The 18,784-nt window shown below is 42.9% G+C and overlaps 2 protein-coding genes across 2 annotated transcripts; one reads left to right on the forward strand and one right to left on the reverse strand.

Annotated features, from left to right (window-relative positions):
- The first annotated feature begins 4,800 nt into the window (after positions 1 to 4,800).
- Positions 4,801 to 17,215, forward strand: LOC118258109 (olfactory receptor 12D1-like). Its single transcript, XM_050713045.1, has 4 exons — positions 4,801 to 4,819; positions 7,149 to 7,181; positions 7,321 to 8,251; positions 17,146 to 17,215. The coding sequence occupies exons 3-4, from the start codon at positions 7,323 to 7,325 to the stop codon at positions 17,213 to 17,215; spliced, it is 999 nt and encodes a 332-aa protein (XP_050569002.1). The 5' UTR covers positions 4,801 to 4,819; positions 7,149 to 7,181; positions 7,321 to 7,322.
- On the reverse strand, positions 12,690 to 13,664 carry LOC118258110 (olfactory receptor 6B1-like). Its single transcript, XM_035566686.1, has one exon. It carries the CDS (start codon positions 13,662 to 13,664, stop codon positions 12,690 to 12,692), a length of 975 nt encoding a protein of 324 aa, XP_035422579.1.
- Positions 17,216 to 18,784: the final 1,569 nt, after the last annotated feature.

Below are 18,784 nucleotides of genomic sequence, written 5' to 3' on the forward strand. Positions count from 1 at the left end.
AGAACTGCACACAGTACTCGAGGTAAGGCTGCACCAGCACAGAGTAGAGCAGGACAATCACTTCCCTCGACCGACTAGCGATGCCGTGCTTGATGCACCCCAGGATACAGTTGGCCCTAGACTCTGTCCCATTGGCCACAACCCTCTGTCTTCTTCCCTTCAGCCAGTTCACAGTCCACCTCACTACCCAATCGTCCAGACCACAGTTGCTCTGTTTAGCTGTGAGGATGCTGTGGGAGACGGTGTCAAAGGCTTTATTGAAATCAAGATAGACCACGTCCACTACTTTTCCATCATCTGTCCACCTGGTTATGTCCTCATAAAAGGCTATCAGGTTGGTCAAGCAGGACTTCCCCTTGGTGAAACCATGTTGACTGCCCCTAATGACCCTTTTATCCTTTATAGGACTAGAGACAACGTCAAGGATAAGTTGTTCCATCACCTTACCAAGGATGGAGGTGAGGCTGACTGGTATACAGTTACTCAGGTCCTCCTTCTTGCCCTTTTTGAAGACTGGAGTGACATTTGCTTTGCTCCAGTCCTCAGGCACCTCTCTCGATGCCCACTACTTACCAAAGATGATGGAGAGTGGCCTAGCAATGACTTCTTCCAGCTCCCTCAGCACTTGCAGGTGCATCCCATCAGGACCCATGGACTTATGGATGTCCAGCTTGCTTAATCAGTCCTTAACCCAGTCCTCATCAACCAAGGCAAACTCCTCATTTAATCCAACTTCCTCTGGGGCCTCAGGGGTAGGGGGATTCTCAAGACGGTGTGCGGCATTATAGACAGAGACAAAGAAGGCATTCAGTAACTCCGCCTTCTCTTTATCTTCTGTCACCAGGGCACCCACCTCATTCATTAGTGGGCCAACATTGCCTCTGGTGTTAGTTTTATCCGCAGTGTATTTGAAGAAGTCTTTTCTGTTGTCCTTGACCCTTCTTGCAAGGTTTAATTCTAAGGAGGCCTTAGCTTTCCTAGTTGCCTCCCTACTTCCTCTGACAACAATATTATATTCCTCCCAAGTGGCCAGCCCCTTCTTCCATGATCTGTAGACTCTCCTCTTCCACTTGAGTTTGACCAGCAGTTCCCTGTTTAACCATGCAGGTCTCCCGGCTCTCTTTCTTTCTTGACTTCCTACCTTTTGGGATGCCCTGATCTTGAGCTCGGAAGAAGCAGTCCTTGAATGCTAACCAACTAACCTTTTCCTTCAATTACCTTGTCCCATGGGATTTCCCCTAGTGATTGCTTGAAAAGGCCAAAGTCCTCCCTACTGAAGTCCAGGGTTGCGATTCTGCTCAGTATTCTGTTCCTGCCACATGAGATCCTGTACTCCTCCTTCTCATGGACACTGCAAGCAAGGCTGCCCTCAACTTTCATCACTTAAACCAGCTCCTCCTTGTTAGTGAGGACAAGATCCAGCAGCGCTCCTCTTCTAGTTGGCACATCCACCATTTGCACCAGGAAGTGATCATCAGTACACTGGAGGAACCTCCTGGACTGCGGATGGCTGGCTGAGTAGGCCTTCCAGCAAATGTCAGGGTAGTTGAAATCCCCCACAATAATCAAGGCTTGTGATTGCGAGGCTGCTATCAGCTGCCTGTAGAAGGCCTTGTCAACTTCCTCATCCTGATCTGGTGGCCGGTAACAGACACCCACAACAGAATTCCCCATGCCAGACTGTCACTTAACTGTCACCCACAGACTCTCAACTCACTCCTCATCCACCCCTGGACAGTACTCAATACAATGTAGTTGTTCTCTCATGTAAAGAGCAACTCCACCACCTCACCTTGCTGGCCTGTCTTTCCTGAGCAGGACATACCCATCCATGACCACATTCCAGTCATGTGAGCCGTCCCACCATGTCTCTGTAATTGCCACCAGATCATAATCTCCAGACCAAACACGGATTTCTAACTTCTCCTGCTTGTTCCCCGTGCATTGGTGTACAGGCACTTCAGGGAGCAAGCTGAGCATGCCGATTTCACCCTAGGGGGGTGGGAGGTCTCCCAGTCTTCATCACTGCTAGAGCTTTGCCCTACTGGTGCAAGCCCAGCTACAACCCCATCCCCTTTGGATCTAGTTTAAAGCTTTCCAAATGAATCCTGTTAATTGCTTTCTCAGAACCCTTTTGCCCCTGTGAGATAAACCTTTCCTGCATATTACTGTCAGGCTTGAAGTCTTATAAAACCAGCCATTATCAAAGAACCCAAAGCCTTGCCTGTAGCACCAGTCACATAGCCAAGCATTTAGACCAGATCCTTCTCTTCCGTTCCACGTCATCATCCCAGAATGTAAGGAGGGAAGAGAAAATAACTTGTGTCCCAGACCCTTTCACCAACCATCCCAAGGCTTTCTTTATTCCCCTCAGACTATGGAATGCAGCTTCCTCCCCACCTGCCCAGAAGATCAGTAGTGGGTAGTAGTCTGTTGAGCACACCAGGCTGGGGAGTGTCCTAGTGATATCCCTAATCCGGGCTCCAGGTAGACTGCAGACTTCCCTATGATGAGGGTCAACTTTGCACATCTGGCCCTTTGTTCCTCTCAGAAGGGAATCTCCTAGTACAATTACCTTTCTTTTTCTTTTTCTCTTTCTTTCTTTCTTTCTTTCTTTCTTTCTTTCTTTCTTTCTTTCTTCTCTTCTCTTCTCTTCTCTTCTCTTCTCTTCTCTTCTCTTCTCTTCTCTTCTCTTCTCTTCTCTTCTCTTTTCTTTTCTTTTCTTTTCTTTTCTTTTCTTTTCTTTTCTTTTCTTTTCTTTTCTTTTCTTTTCTTTTCTTTTCTTTTCTTTTCTTTCTTTTCGGAGGCAGTCTTGAGGCATGGTGTTGACTGCTTCTTCTGATGTGACCTCATAGGTGGGCCTTTGACCACAATCCTTGCCTACCTCTCCTTCAAGATCCAGGGCCTCAAACCTATTACAGAGAGGCACCTGGGGAAGCGAGGTAGGTATGGAGGGGGGTTGCCTGGGACACTGAACTGGGGCTCACTTCCAACCCGCCTCGTCTTTTTGGTCTCTTCCATCTGCCCAGCAGTGCCAGGGCAGGGGCTCCATCACCCTCTAGGGGGCATCCCACCAGTGCCCTTCTCTCTGGCTCACCAGGGAGTTACTCCACCAATCAGTCTCCTGCTTACATACCCTGATGCTCCTTAGTCTTTCCACCTCCTCCTTGAGCTCAGCCACCACCGGTGAGCAGACCTTCCCCCTGAGAACAGGCGGTCTCCCCACTGCCCTCCCCTGGCAGTGGCAGGCTCGGGCACTCCCTACAGCCAGAGGCCTGAACAGCCACGTCTCTGGGCAGGCCTCTGTCTGGCTAGCCACAATCTTTTTGGAGTGAGCTCTCTGCCTAGTGGACACCATGGTAAGTGTGTGATCTTGCAGACTGACAATAGTTGGTGCAGAGGTCCCAGGCCCTGACACACCAGCTACACACCAGTGTGCATGTGCTGCTGGCTCCTCCCTGTTTGAGGTGTCCAGCTGCACTTCAAAGGCACCACCTGCACCCCTCAAAGAGGCCTCTGGTTCCCAAGCCAAGTTCCCAGGCAGCAAAGGCCAAATTTCCAGGCCTAGTTCCCAGACTAAGTTCCCAGGCTGAAGGGCATTTTCACCTGACAGTTTTTAGCAGCCATTTTATGTCTGTTTTCTCATGATGGTCAGGTTACCTCCATAACTGCTCCTATTAGGGGCTAGGTGGACAAAAAATTAGATGTGTGTCAGCAGTGTACCCTTGCTGCAAGAAAGGCCAAGTGCATCTTGGGCTACACTGGCACAAGCATGGACAACAGACAGATAAAGGGTGGGGATCATTCCCCTTCTGAGATCACACTTGGAACAGTGTGTCCAGTTTTTGGACTGCCCAGTACTGGAAAGACATGGCCTAGTGGAGTGAGTCCAGTGGAAGAACACAAGAACACCAGGGTGATTAGTGGTCTGACACACCTGGAGGACAAGGAGAGGCTGGGAGACTGTTTTTTTTCATCCTTAGGAAGGGAAGTCTCACAGATCTTGTTGCTGTCTACTACTACATGGTATGGCATAGGTGTAGAGAAAATGGAGGCAAATACTTCTCAGAGGAGCACAGTGATGGGAGGTGATCTGTGTGAGTCGAAACATGGGAAATTTGAATTGGGTACTAGGGAATACTTCTTCACCCTTAGGGTATTTGGACAACTGAACTAGTTGCCCAGAGAGTTTGCTTAAATGTCCTCGAAATTGTTGAAAACTTTACCGGACAAGACACAGTGCATTTGGCTTGTTTTGATCAGGGGAAGGAGAGTAAGCTTGCCGAGGTTCTGCGTGTCTACAAAACTACTCTGAACATACTGGCTTTTAAAACCCCAAACCAATCTGGAGCTGAGCTGCCGGGAGCTTTATAGAGGAAATGTAAAAGCCAAATTCCTAGAAAGACGCATCTTTGTGATTTAAAAGTTTCTGTAGGATTTACACCCCCACGTTTGAACTTCTTGAACTAAAATTGAACATGTTATTTATGTAAGCAGCTGCAACTTTTCCATAAGATTGAAAATTAAGCTTAAGATGTGATTTTTTTTTTTGACTACGTGTCTAGAAATTCCTTCTTATCTGTGAAATAACAATAAAAATAAAACATCAAAAATCCTAACAGATCATAACAAATAGAACACATACTTGGTTTCACAAATTTGAATATTTGAAGGAGATTTAGGAAATGCAGTGGCCCAAACACTGCTCCAGTTCAGCTGAGGTTGTCATCTGCTTCCACTTTTTTTTCTTTAGTTTTGCAGGTGACTCATACATGCATTATGTTCAGGGAGTGCTTGGTTCTTTGTTTTGCAACTCAGCACTGAATCACAAAGCTAATCTCAAGAGACTGATGAAAGCAGTAGGAAATTTATTTCCCCCATGATGGATATTTTGTACATTCTGAACATGATAAAAAACAAACAAACAAACAAAATTTTTTTTTCCCCCCATCAGAAATTTCTAGTAGAGTTTGGAAAGCTTCCTCCTTATGTCTTACCTGAATATACATGGAAGTCTTTTTCATCATGGCCACAGTATTAATCTCTCATCTAAAAAAATAAGGTATGAAAGAAAATAGCAGGACAGAAATTCTTAATCTTTGAATTCAGAAATTCAGAATAGGTTGTTTTGTCCTCAGCTTTGTTTTCTGGCTTTCCCATTCCCTCATGGTCAGAGAGCTCTACTACAATCAGAAAAATACTGATTGGTGGTGATGTGAGGCTTGTGCAGAAAAAAAAATAATTTATACAGTTGGAAAAATAGGCAACCTTCAGCATGCAAAGACTTTTATTTGCATTTATACTTGAGCAAGTGTCTTCCCCACATGCCTGAAAAACAAAAATAAAAACCAACCAACCAAACAAAAAACTTTGGGACTTCCTCCACCCCTGGAACAAACAAACAAACAAACAAACAAAAAACTTTGGGACATCTGTTTTCCTTTGACTGGATGTGTTTCTCCATTCACTGGAGAAAACATTAGTCAGCATCTGTGAAATAGAAGGGAAATGTTAGACATAGAAGAAAAAAATATCGTTAAAGGAGTAGAAGAAAGTGATTAGATCACCTGTAGTTAACTGAGAATAACAGGCAGAATCAGAGGGCATTGTGGGACACACCTTAATGGAGTGATGTTTTTCCCCAGATGGATTTCAGTGAGAAACACTTCTATGCTTAAAGGATGGCAAATAACATGTAAGAAACTGAAGCGTTTGTATTTCATAGAGAATAACATCTCTAACTCTTCAAATGCAGGTGACTAACATTTTGATAAATCTAGAACAATATTAAATCCAATGTTTCAAATATATATTATTCAAAAGATAATGCTAAAAGTATTTTTAGCCAAATATGATCAGTTTTTTAGAGTGGATGCCTATATGCAGAAATTACCTTAGGCTACATGCTCGCATTCTTTTATTATGAAATCATTTTAAAAGTGTTTTGTTAGTTTATTGTTTTCATGCTAAAAGGGTAAGCTAAAGTAGCATGAGAAAGAGAGTGACTGGGTTGGAGATATATCATAATGACTTCTAACAACTACTTATTTTCAATAAAATATGTAGTGGAATGACGAAGAAAGGCTATGAAATGTATCTATATGTGTTTTAACCTTTACAAGAAATATTTTGAAAGTAATATTTTTTCCATTGTTTATATTCATCAGTATTAATCATTGCTATGTTCAATACACAAAGAAAAATTCTCATCTTGCAGAATTTGCAGTCTGTACTTTAAGCTAGAAATACCTGTGCCTATCTGCCCTAGCAAAATAATTTCGGGACTTTGCTTTTTATTCTATATGTTCAGGAATTATACATAGTGCTGAGAAAACTTACTTGAAACAAAAAAAGTGAGAGCATGTGCTTGCTCACTTGCATTTTAAAAGACTAGAGATACTGACAGTACTGATCATTAATGTCACAGTGGGGGCAGTATGATCAGCTTTCAGTGTGATGAGCAAATTTGGCTAAGAACTTGCGCTAGCTAATTTGGCTCCTACAAACTCACTGTTGCTCCATCACAGTATTGTAGGAGATCAGATGCTGGCTTTTGTTCCATTCATGTGCTGCTACTCAACAAAAAGATGTTGTTTAGGCAAAATATATAGTTCAATAACAGAGACAGCATGTGATCACATGCTAAGGCATCATCTTCTTTTATTGACAGTGATGTACAAAAGAAATGTTGCTTATTTTATGGAACCTTGGAGCACCTTCTGGTGTCTGTTTTTGATTTAAAAAAATGGAAATTGCACATTTTTAAAGATCAAAGAACTATCTGGAAGAAATAGTAACCATTAGAAATGGGAAAGTTGAAATTGGCTTAAAGAAATGTAGGCACAATAGTAAAAAGAAAGCATCAAGAGTGATTCACATTGTGAATCTTTATGAATTATGAAGCTTTATTGATGAGATTAAAGGTTATAGCAGGGAGTTACAGATGGGCAGAACTGAAATATGAATGTGGCTGAAGGTGAAGAAGCAGCAGTGTTTCATATCTTACATATTGTCCTTACATATTCTTCCATATTATGCACAGATGGAAGTTTTTATTTTAATGTTTAATCTCTGTAAATTTTTCACTTTTTTCTTTGTTTTTGTTCTAGACAGAAATTAGAAGACTGTACTACAGTTACTTTTGTTTGTGTTAAATTCTTGTGTTTGTATTCAGCTTTTGTGTTTGGTTGCATATATAATGTTTTGCTCTTTCCTTCATTTGCTTGTATTAAAATAGCACAGAAACAAATAAGTATTGTAATACAGCATTTCTCACACTGTGAAACCTTGACATTTTGCCTTTGCTTCCTATTTTTCTAGCAATGCTGAACCACACAGAGGTCAGTGAGTTCATCCTTTTGGGCCTCACCGATATCCAAGATCTACAATACTTTTTCTTCATCTCCTTCCTGTTGCTCTACCTAACTAGTCTTCTGGGAAATGGTGTCATTGTGACCATGGTGATATCTGAGCCGCGGCTCCACACACCGATGTACTTCTTCCTGGGGAACCTTTCCTGCCTGGACATTTTTTACTCTACAGTTACTGTTCCCAAGATGCTGACTGGTTTTCTCTTTGGGCATCAGCCTATTTCTCTTGCTGGGTGCTTGGCCCAGCTCTACTTCTTCCACTTTCTGGGCAGTACGGAGGCTGTGCTCCTGGCCACCATGGCTTATGACCGCTATGTGGCCATTTGCAACCCACTGTGCTACACCCTTGTCATGAGCCCAAGGACTTGTCTGCTGCTGGCTGTGGCCAGCTGGTCCATTGGTTTTGTACATGCCATGATGCATTCAATTATGACCTCTCAACTGAGTTTCTGTGGGCATAACCAAATTCATCACTTTTTCTGTGATATCAAGCCACTGTTGAATTTGGCTTGTAGTAGTACCAGCCTCAACATGATCCTCCTTAATGTTGTCACCACATCTATTGCTCTAGGCCCATTCATTCTCATAGTCCTTTCCTACCTATACATCGTCTCCTTCCTCTTCCAGAAAGTCCAGACTCAGGAAGGAAGATGGAAGCCCTTCTCCACCTGTGCCTCTCACCTTACTGTTGTGGCACTAATGTACATACCACTGTTCTTCAATTATACACCTCCATCCTCAAGCAGCTCCTCTATAACGGACATGCAGGTGTCTGTCATGTACAGTGCCATCACCCCGGCTCTGAACCCCTTGATCTACACTCTTAGGAACCAGGAGGTGAGATCTGCCCTGAATAAAACATTAGGGAGAAAACTCTCCTGGTGGAAAGTGACCTAAAACAGGAACAAGATTCAGAATGTGGTTACTCCACCATTCATATTTACAAGAGAAGAGATCAAAAGGATGCTGTATTACAAGAGACTAAAAAAATCACTCATTATCTCATGTAGCTCAGCACATTACAATTTAATTGCTTAGATGTAAATCAGGGGAGATATTTAAGGCCTTGATCTTTATTCTGTCAGTGTAGATGTCTTATTGTAGCCCATCTAGTCTCCAGCATCCGATACAGAAGCATGTTTGTCTCTTGCAGGATATGAGCTAAAGCTGACAGTCCCATTCAGTAGTCCTGGATAATACAAAGTATTACATTATTACTTGATGGCTATGTTTAGGAAGCTGAATGACTCTCCTCACGTCCAGACACTCTGTATATCCCAAGAGAGCTAGTATGTGTTACATTTTGGGTGTTGCATAGACTGAGAATTTTGCCAACATTTGACTCATCTCTTTTTGGGGGATCCATATCTTTTCATTAAGTATAAGGGGAGCCTTACTAATGAATGTGTATTTAAATGTATGCTTAAAAATGGAGATGAGCATGAAGTGTACATTTTTAGACAACTACATCGAGACCTTTCACCTGAATTCGACTCTCCTGCTTATCTTCTACTCTTCTGCCCATCTTACTTACTCCTGACTGTGCTAAATACTTTCCTCAAGATTTCTAAAAATGCTGACCCCCAACTTCTAAAAAAGGCATCATGAACAAGGCAGACGTTCTCGCTGTCATCACACCGAACCCATCACACTGAACAGTCAACTAGGAATTCCGCACCCACTCTGAGCACTCAGATGCTCCTTCCAGCACTCTTGGACTTTAAGAACAACTGCACCTGAGGCAGACAGAAGACTTGACAAGGTTTTTTATATACACTCAGAAGAAATGGTATGTTGTGGCGTAATGTTTTGTGACAATGTATGTAGGAAGATACAAGAGAGATTTCAACACCAGCTTTACTGCAATGCAGGGTGAATAGGAATGAGCAGGAGTCAGGTATATAGCTAACATCAGCACTCGGACGTACAGTCCATGAGTCCATGAAATTTTTTTTTTTTTTAGCTGGAAGGTTGCGAAGGAACTGTTTCCCTCCCTGCAAGACCTGCCTGGTGTTCATTTCTGCACTGGTGCAGAAAGAAACTCTAAATCTACACCAAGCTTGCAAAGGCTATATGTGTGCTGTCTTTGAGAACAAACCAGAGAGAGATCTCAGCTACCAACTTGGTGTGCAAACTGGCATTTGCCCAAAAAATGATAGTTTGCACCTCATGGAATAAACTACCTGTAATCACATGGCATATGGTTAGATCTCTTTTGGGTCACATCTTGTAAGCAGCCATCTAGCACAACCCCAAAAATGTTGATGTTCTTATTTAAAATTCTCAGTTCAAAAAAGGGAGTAGTTTTTTTTTTTTTTTTTTTTTTTGGCCAGTATCTCTGCCCTGTGTCCCTGGAGGTAACATGAAGAAAGGGATAGGGTGTTTGAGAATGCCGTAGAAAAGAAATGTGGGAGATTCTTACTGGTTATGTAAGAACTCAGTGCCCTGTGATAGGAATGGAATTAAAGAGTGATACAGTGTAAGGTAGTCTATTCATCTTTTTGCAAAAGGGTAGAGGAAAAAAGGGAAGTTTGGAACCATGTATTTTTTTCATGGACTAGTTTCCACCTACTGGAACTTTCTATTTTGTTTTTGCTGATGGTATGTCGTGAGTATATACTCATGCTAAAGCATTTGGAAAACTGAATTTCAACTGCATGTTATGAACAAACTATATGAATCTTCATCACCAAACTGAGCCTGTGATTATTGCTATTGTGTTGAGACTAGGAGACTATCCAAACCTCTACAAAAGTCCACACTGAACATCCATGGACTTACTTAGAATTGTATAATCATAGAATGGTACCCAAGCATTGGTCAATGACAAGAACAAATGAGAACACTGTTGCATTATAATCGACGGATATTGATTTATCTGCTTTATCTCATATAGCCAACTTCAAATTTGATGAATTTAAAGAGATTCTTAGAGCTGTTCTCAAGTATGTATTAAGAGTAGCTGCATCCAGCGTATTCCTGCAGTCCTGGGCAGGTGAGTGGAATGATTGCTCTTTATCCTGGGGTGTTTTTACCCTGCTGCAGCTAAACTCCACCACAACCACTCTCTCACTCCTCCTCCTCGAAGGAAAAAAGGGGAGAAAATACAATGAAAAGAGCTCAAGGGTTGAGATAATTGGGAGACCACCCAGCAATTACCATCACAGACAAAACAGACTCAGCATAGGGATATTAATATAATTTATTGCCTATAACTAGCAGACTAGAACAGTGAATAAATCAAAGCAAACTAAAAAACTTTCTCCTCATCCACCGTCTCCTACATCCTCCCCCCAAGTGGTGCAGAGGAATGGGGGCTGCAGTCAGCCTGTAACACTTCATCTCTGCCGCTCCATTGTTGCGCTCTTCCTCTGCTCCAATGCAGGGTCCTTCCCACAGGATGCTATCCTTCGCAAATTGATCCTGTGTGGGCTCCCCACAGACTGCATCTCTTCAAGAAATGCTCCAGTATGGGTCTGTACCACAGGGTCCATCCATCAGGAGCAAACTGCTCCAACATGGGTCTGCCATGGGTGGCAGCTCCTCTCCACAGGCTGCAACTCTGGCTTGGAGCCTGCTCCTGCGGGGGCTCTCCATGGGCTGCAGCCTAATTCAGGCCACATCCACCTGCTCCACCATGGGGTCCTCCACAGGCTGCAGCATAGAGAACTGCTCTGCTGTGGTACCCATGGGCTGCAGGGGGACAGCCTGCTCCACCATGGGTCTCTCCACAGGCCACAGTGGAACTTCTGCTCTGTGCCTGGAGCACCTCCTGCCCTCCTTCTGCACTAACCTTGGTGTATGTAGAGCTGTTTCTCACTCTTCTCTCCCAGCTGCTGTTGCACAGCAGTTTTCTTTTTCCCTTTCTTAAATCTGCTCTCACAGAGGCGTAACCAACATCGCTTATTGGCTCGACTCTGTCCAGCAACAGATCTCTTTTTGAGCTGCCTGGAACTGCCGTCTATCTAACACGGGGCAGCTTCTGTATTCTTCTCACAAAGGCCACTAGCCACCCCTCCAGCCCCTCTGCTACTAAGCCCTTGCCATATAAACCCAATACCTGTTTCCATGCCCTGCTAGTAGTGAGCCTGAGCATAAGTTCCCAACAGGTGCATGTAAACACACACGCAGAGCCACAAATGGATCAATATGGGTAGGACACTATATTTGACAAGTCTCCACATAACACAGACAGCATGAATGTGGATGTCTTATAGCAGAATATCCCCTTCATGAGTTTATCTGTCTACTAGACCTTTGGTCTCTCCAGTTTTGGTCTCTCAGGCCCTTGATGTTTTCAATGTCTGGCATCCAGAGCCACGGTCCCTTTGGCAGCTGGACTTTGGACTAATGGGCTCTCCGTGTCTTGTTTCCTGACCTTGGTCCCTCTAGTTTTAGACCCGTAATCTTCTGTCACTCCAGAATCTGTTTTTCAGGCCTCTTGTCCTGATCAATGTCTTTATGTTTACTACCAAATCACTCACACATATGCATATGCACACATAAAAAGGGAAAACTTGAGGCGGGACATAGACAATCTGTCTCAAGGCAGGACATTGTGCAAAGAGGTTGGAGCCAGGCTCTTTCTAGTGATGCCCAGTGACAGGACAATAGGCAATTGGCATAAACTGAAACACAGGAGGCTCTGTCTGAACATTAAGGAAATCTTCTGTACTGTGTGGGTGACTGAGCAATGGAACAGGTTGCCCAGAGAGGTTGTGGAGTCTCCCTCCTTGGAGACATTCAAAAGCCATCTGCCTATGATCCTGGGCAACTGGCTCTAGTTGGTCCTTCTTGAGTAGGGGGGTTGGACCAGGTGACCTTCAGAGATCCCTTCTAAACTTGGCAATTCTGTAATTCTGTGAAAGGAAAGCAGTTTAATAAAAAGGCAGGACAGCTTGTGGTAACTGGGTACAGTGGTTGACCAGACCAGTGCATATGATCTTTTATTTGCTCATTTTCCTGTGTTTATCTCCCTTTATCTTCCTTTGGCCATTTCCCTAAACAAACTGTAATAAATCCTGTAATATCCCCAATTCTTTTATTTAATTCCAGACTTTCCATCCATCCCCAGGCTTTCCAAATTCTATACTCCCTTATGCAATAGTCCCCTTTATTTTGCATAGCACTTGGGGAAGTTCCTGGGACTATGGCTCAGTCATTCACCTTTGATGGTATTAGGGATGACTGATTCAGAAGGATCAGGTTGTCAGCATTCTCCACCCTGTCATTGTTCCTCTGATCACAGTCTGTCTGTTTTGAACAGACATTAGCCAGATATCCTTATAGTGTGCTTATCAGCTGCAGTTTATGCATAGCTTATCCTTGCATTTGGGGAGAAGTGATGGATCTGGAGACTTTATAGATACTGATTTTTTCAGAAAGAACTTTTTTTAATGCTCTCTTCAGTTCCTGATTCCTCAGACAGTAAATGAAGGGGTTTAAGATGGGAGTGACAATAGTATACACAGCTGACACAAGCTTATTCAAGTCATAAGGATCGATCTTCTTGGGCCGAGCATACATAAAGAGGGCAGCTGAGAAGAAAATGGTGACCACAGTTAGGTGGGAAGCACACGTGGAGAAAGCTTTCTTCTTACTTTGGGTGGTGGGGATATGCAGGATTGTCGTGATAATTAATAGGTAGGAGACAATAGTGATGGAGAGAGGAACAAGCAGGATGAATAAGGCCAACACAAAATCTACCATCTCTGCCACTGACATATCAGTGCAGGCGAGGTTTAGGACTGGGCTGATATCACAGAAAAAATGGTTAATTACCTGGGGACCACAAAACTCCAACTGAGAGATGAAGGAGATCTTGATCAAAGATACAGTGAACCCACTGAACCAGGAGAGAGCTATCAGGTATATACACGTTTGGTATGTCATGATGACCAGATAGCGCAATGGTTGACAGATAGCCACATAGCGATCATATGCCATGGCAGAGAGAAGGACACATTCAGTGCACATGAAGGAGCTGAAGAAAAATATTTGGGTCATGCATCCCACAAAGGAAATACTTCTGTCTTCAGCAATGAAATTTGCCAAGAGTTTGGGGATAGTGACTGAGATGTACCAGACCTCAATGAAGGAGAGATGACCAAGAAAAAAATACATGGGTTTGTAGAGCTCATGGTTTGTTTTGATTAGGGAAATGATGACCACATTCTCCATAACAGTTAAAATGTATGTCAGTAGTAGTACTATGAAGAACAATACCTTCAAGTCCATTAGGGCTGGGAATCCTAGCAAGAGGAACATGTTGATCTGGGTAGAATTCTCTTCCATAAAGAGAAGTGCAGAGCTGAGTCTTGGAGATCAAATACAGAAAAGGAAAGGGAAAAAAGAAAGAAAAAGAAAAAAAAAAAGAGAGAGCAGAATATGGGAAAGAGGCTTGAAAATTAAATGCTTATTTCTGCAAAAATTAAACACATTTTCTTATCCCTAGATAGGATTTGTGTGATTAAGCTTTAGATGACTACCGTGTAGGTTTCTCTTTCAGTCAATGAAAAGAAACAGGCAGTTTATCTGACCTTAGGATAAGATAAACCTCATCAAAAGTGCAGGTTCAGTAATAACAAGGAAAATGTAGATGACTAGTCCAACTGTAAGCATCCCTGTAGAAACCATTTAAAGTGCATTCTGATGAGTCTTGCCCCTAATTCCTGAATTCATTTTAATTCTAGTTTACTAAAACTTTCGTCAAATTTTCAAAAGCATTAATGAGAGATAGATAAATTAATCGTCTTGTCTATTGGATTCAGGCATCTCAGAATTGTGATCCTGAAGTTACTGGAACAAAAGAGCTGGTCATCCCATATCATTATTTTTTCTTGTTAAAACAGTTTGCATGTAGAATGCTTATTTTTTTGAAATATGAAGACAGAAGAATTGGCACATTGTTATAAGATAACGTTGAAAATACATTGATGGAACATTTCCTGGGAAAGTAAGAAATTCAAAAGAGTTTATTTCATCTCTAGAACAAAAAAAAAAAAAAAAAAAAGTACAGAAATTTTAGTTTGTGGATAGTGACCACTTTTAATTTTATTTTCTTAATTTTTTTTTTCATGAGAACTTTCATTATGAGTCTGTGATATCCTTGGGGAAAAATAATTTTGATGAAGGATATTTTTTGCTAATTAAAAAGAAAAAAAATGGCTGAAATAATTTGAATTAAAATCTCTTGCTAGTTTACAGGTCTGAATCACAAAACCCTATCAGACTTTATCCTGCAAACCCACTGCTGCAATCTATATACACCCACAGAACGTGTAACACTTTATGTTGTGACAGATGCATCTTTTATGTCTAATTTTGGATCCATTTAATTCATTTTAAAAGCTGTTTTTTCTCCCCATTAACTGAACTGTATGATTCCTCAATGATCAGCTAAAATTTAGGTAGTTACACTTTTCAGATCAAGCCAATTGCCTTTAAAAAGGACTCAAGAACAGTAATCTTATTAGCAGCTGTAGTCATTTTATTGTCATCAATTTATACGCAGAAAGTTCAGAGCATCACCAGGACCCTGTTAAGTCCAAAACTGCTGGAAGAATGTATTTGGCACTAAAACCTGAATTGAAATAATTGCTATTGACTTATAAATTAATGACTTATATAAGTAATCAATTTATAAAAATGACTTATAATTGTTTCAAAGCACTACCTCATTATTATTAACATTAAAACATTGATATTATTGCTCTTTTCAGTTCACAGTTTTGCTTGAATATAAATACAGTATAAATATATATCAAAACATAACTTGTATGTATAAAAATCACTAAACAGGATTTAGCATTTTTCTGTAAAGACGATCACCAATCCAACTTGTCTTATTTATGCCTGGTATGAATATATATAAACCACTTCTCCAAAATTAACTCATTGGGTGCAAGAACTTACAAGACTGAGACTTGAGGATGTTCACAAGTAAGACTGAAGAAGACCAAAATTTGAGGCTGAAAATCAGACAATCAACTGCAAAGTGGTCCCATCATTTGATGCATCTCCAGATTTTGTGTTCCCTTTTAGTCCTTAAAGTCATGTATGGAGGAGAAATCAGAAGTGTCTTTAAGTAGCCATGGTTCTATAAATTTAGGTGAATTTCTGACAGTTTAGACTTGGCTGTGACTGCTTTTTGTATACAGGAGCATAATTCTACACAGTGGCCTTTGAGACCTTGTCAGAAAGTTTTCAGATTGTTCCCAAAAGATTCTGTCTCTGGATAGATGACTGTAGGTTGTTTTTGTGTTTGTTTTTTTTTTTCCTCCCCTGCCATGTTAAACACTTGTTTCATGTCTTTAAGTAATTTCAAGTGGCCGAGTAGTTGTTGCATGGGCTGGAAAAAAAAATATCTTGGACCAGTGATGGGCCATGCACGTCAGATTCCTGTATTGCTTTACATTTCTTTCAAAATGTGATCACATTATCTGAGTTGCAGATAGATAACAAGGGCTTCATATGTGTTTGAGGGAGGCAGTAAGGGCCAGAGAATGATGGTATCCAACCAACAAGAATAAACTCTCTCACAAGGCCTGCACAGATTTCTTGTGCTGTGCAGAAGCAGGATGGGTGCTGTGGCTCAAAATCCAAACCCAGTGTAAATTCCAACAACTGTTATTGCTACTTTCTTCTCTTGTATCTAAGAAAGGAGAAAAGCATTGGGAACAAAGATGAGAGGAAACCAGATCCCACAGAACAAGACTTCAGTGCCTGAATTCACAGCATGTAGAATAAAGATTTTCTAATGTGGTGAATGCAGTTCTAGTTACAGTGTAGCTGACCAAAGCTGTAGTCATCACTGAGCTTTCCATGCACCTATGCCTAACACCTTGCCACAATGCACTTCTGGGACACCTGCATAGGGCTGACATATAATACAGGATATGTGAGAACATTTTGCCCTATTACGGAAACCTACAGCATCTGAGTTTTACTAGATTTTACTAGTATAAGGACCTCAACTAAGACCTCTGAAGTAAGTAAGCAAGCTCTGGTGTAGCCTGAATCACTCCCTAGGGGCCCACTGACTGTTTTGTCTAGATCTCATAGAATCATAGAATCACAGAATATCCTAAGTTGGAAGGCATCCACAAGGATCATTGAGTCCAGCTCCTGACTCCACACAGGACCACCCAAATATCAAACCATATATCTGAGAGCCTTGTCCAAATGCTTCTTGAAGCAGGTTTGGTGTCACTTTTGTGGGGAGCCTGTTCCAGTGCCTGACCACCAGTGAAGAACATTTTCCTAATATCTAATCTGAATTTCCCCTGATGCAGCTTCATGCTGTTCCCTCAGATCTTGTCACTGGTCACCAGAGAGAAGAAATCAGTGCCTGCCCCTCCACTCTCTTCATGAGAAAGCTGTCGGATGTGATGAGGTCTCCCCTCAGTCTCTTCTCAAGGCTGAACAATCCAATTTACTTCAGTCAGTCCTCATATGTCTTCCCCTCTAGACCTGTCATCATCCTTGTTGCCCTCCTTTGGACATTCTCTAATCGTTTTATGTGCTTCCTATATCATGGTGCTTAAAACTGCACACAGTAGTCGAGGTGAGGATGCACCAGTGTAGAGTAGGATGAGACGATCACTTCCTCAACTGGTTAGCAGGGCCCAGGATGCCCGGCCCAGCTTAGCAGCACAGCACCCGACCATGGCATCGCTTGCTCTGTGCCATTGGGCTCCCTCGAGGTTTGCCCCAAGGCCTCAGCTCTGACCGCTCCCAAAGGCAGCACTCTCTGCACTGGGCTGACTTCATTCAGGCCACGACAGATCCTGAAGTCATCACCGAGTGGTGCTTCTCTGAACTCAGGAGAGATGACACAAGTGTGATTTGTGCTGATTGGACCAGCTGTTGTCAAACAGCTGTTGTGGTTTAACCTGTCAGGCAGCCAAACAGAGCAATACAGAGCTGTTAGCTCACACCCACCCTCAAAAGCTTATTTGGGGGAAAACGGGAAGTGAAGTCTGTGAGTTGAGAAAAGACAGTTTATTAAGACAGGGAAAAGAATAACAATAACAATAACAATAAAGAATAACACATTATTATTATTATTTCTAATAATGTATAACGCAAGTGATGCAGAATGCAATTGCTCATCACCCGACTGACCGATGCCCAGCCTTTCCCCAAGCAGCCAGGGGTTCCCCTGAACCCCCGGCTAGCACTTCATATATCCCTGCCTCAGGATGAGGTAGATTTTTTGATCATGGAATTTTCTCATAGCCTCTTGGGTCCACAGTTAAAACACAGCTGGCCTGGGTATGTCACCCTCCCACTTTCTTGCAGATGGATACCACCTGATAGCTGCTCGCTAGCAGGTTCATGAGGTGGGAAGCTGAAAGTCCTTGGCTTGGTGTCTTGCACCTCTGCAACAATTTCTCTCTAATGAGATCAGCCCATAGGGAATCAGAGAGACTTTTGTCACCTAATCCAAAGTTGGCTAGCCTTCCATCCACTAGGAGGTTCCTCTGTCCCAGGTACCTGCCAAAGCTGGCATATGATATCCACCCCTTATTCCATACCACATGGGTCATGGGGCACTTGACTTCATCTGTTTTGGACAGCTGTTTGTTGTCTAGGTACCTATCAATTACCTCCACATGGCTAATTCCCTTCAGCTACCGGATATATAGCAACCATGGTAGTGATTTCCTGGTTGACAAGATGTTATTGAATTGGCTTCCCTCACCTATTAATTCCAGGCTACCCCTTGAGGTACACAGCACTGGGGCCTCCCATTCTTTGCAATGTACCCACCAAGATGATCCAGGTCCCTGGGCAAAAGCAATCCCTGGCTAACACTGGGATAGGGCTTGCCTTTTCCTGATGCAGGAGTAGCCCAGACTTCTTACCCAGCATGTTTCTTACGTGCACTACAGGAACTTTATCCCCTTCTACAGTGGGTAACAGGTTTGATTCCAGGTCCAGCTCGGTTGGCAGATCCTCTACTGTTGTGGTTTAGCCCGGCTGGCAGCCAAACACCACACAGCCGTTCGCTCACCCTCCCCCCTCCCTCTCCGGGATGGGGGAGAGAAACGGGAAAGTGAAGCTCCTGTCCAATCTTCACTGCAGCGATTTCTGCTTTGGAGATGACAAAGGCTGATCTTGGGGTCTGTGTTCCCTCCCTGCTACTCTGTGTTTCAGCTTTGCCTCCCTCGACGAGAGATGTCTTGCTTCAGACCCTGTGTCCCATCCCCCTGCGGTGCCTCTGGCCCAACCCCACTTGCAAGCAGCTGCAGTGAGCCGTGTGTCGCCCGGTGCGCTGACTCGACGGTTGTCATTGAGGCCTCCCCGGTCGTGGTGACCCTGCCGGGCCCCATCCTCACCTCTTTCCCTCAGAGCACTGCCGTGGGATCCTCTCTGTCAGCTGCTGTTGGCAGCTCCCTCAGCACTGGGGG

Source organism: Cygnus atratus, chromosome 11 (genome assembly GCF_013377495.2).
Source record: "Cygnus atratus isolate AKBS03 ecotype Queensland, Australia chromosome 11, CAtr_DNAZoo_HiC_assembly, whole genome shotgun sequence".
Lineage (NCBI taxonomy): Eukaryota > Metazoa > Chordata > Aves > Anseriformes > Anatidae > Cygnus > Cygnus atratus.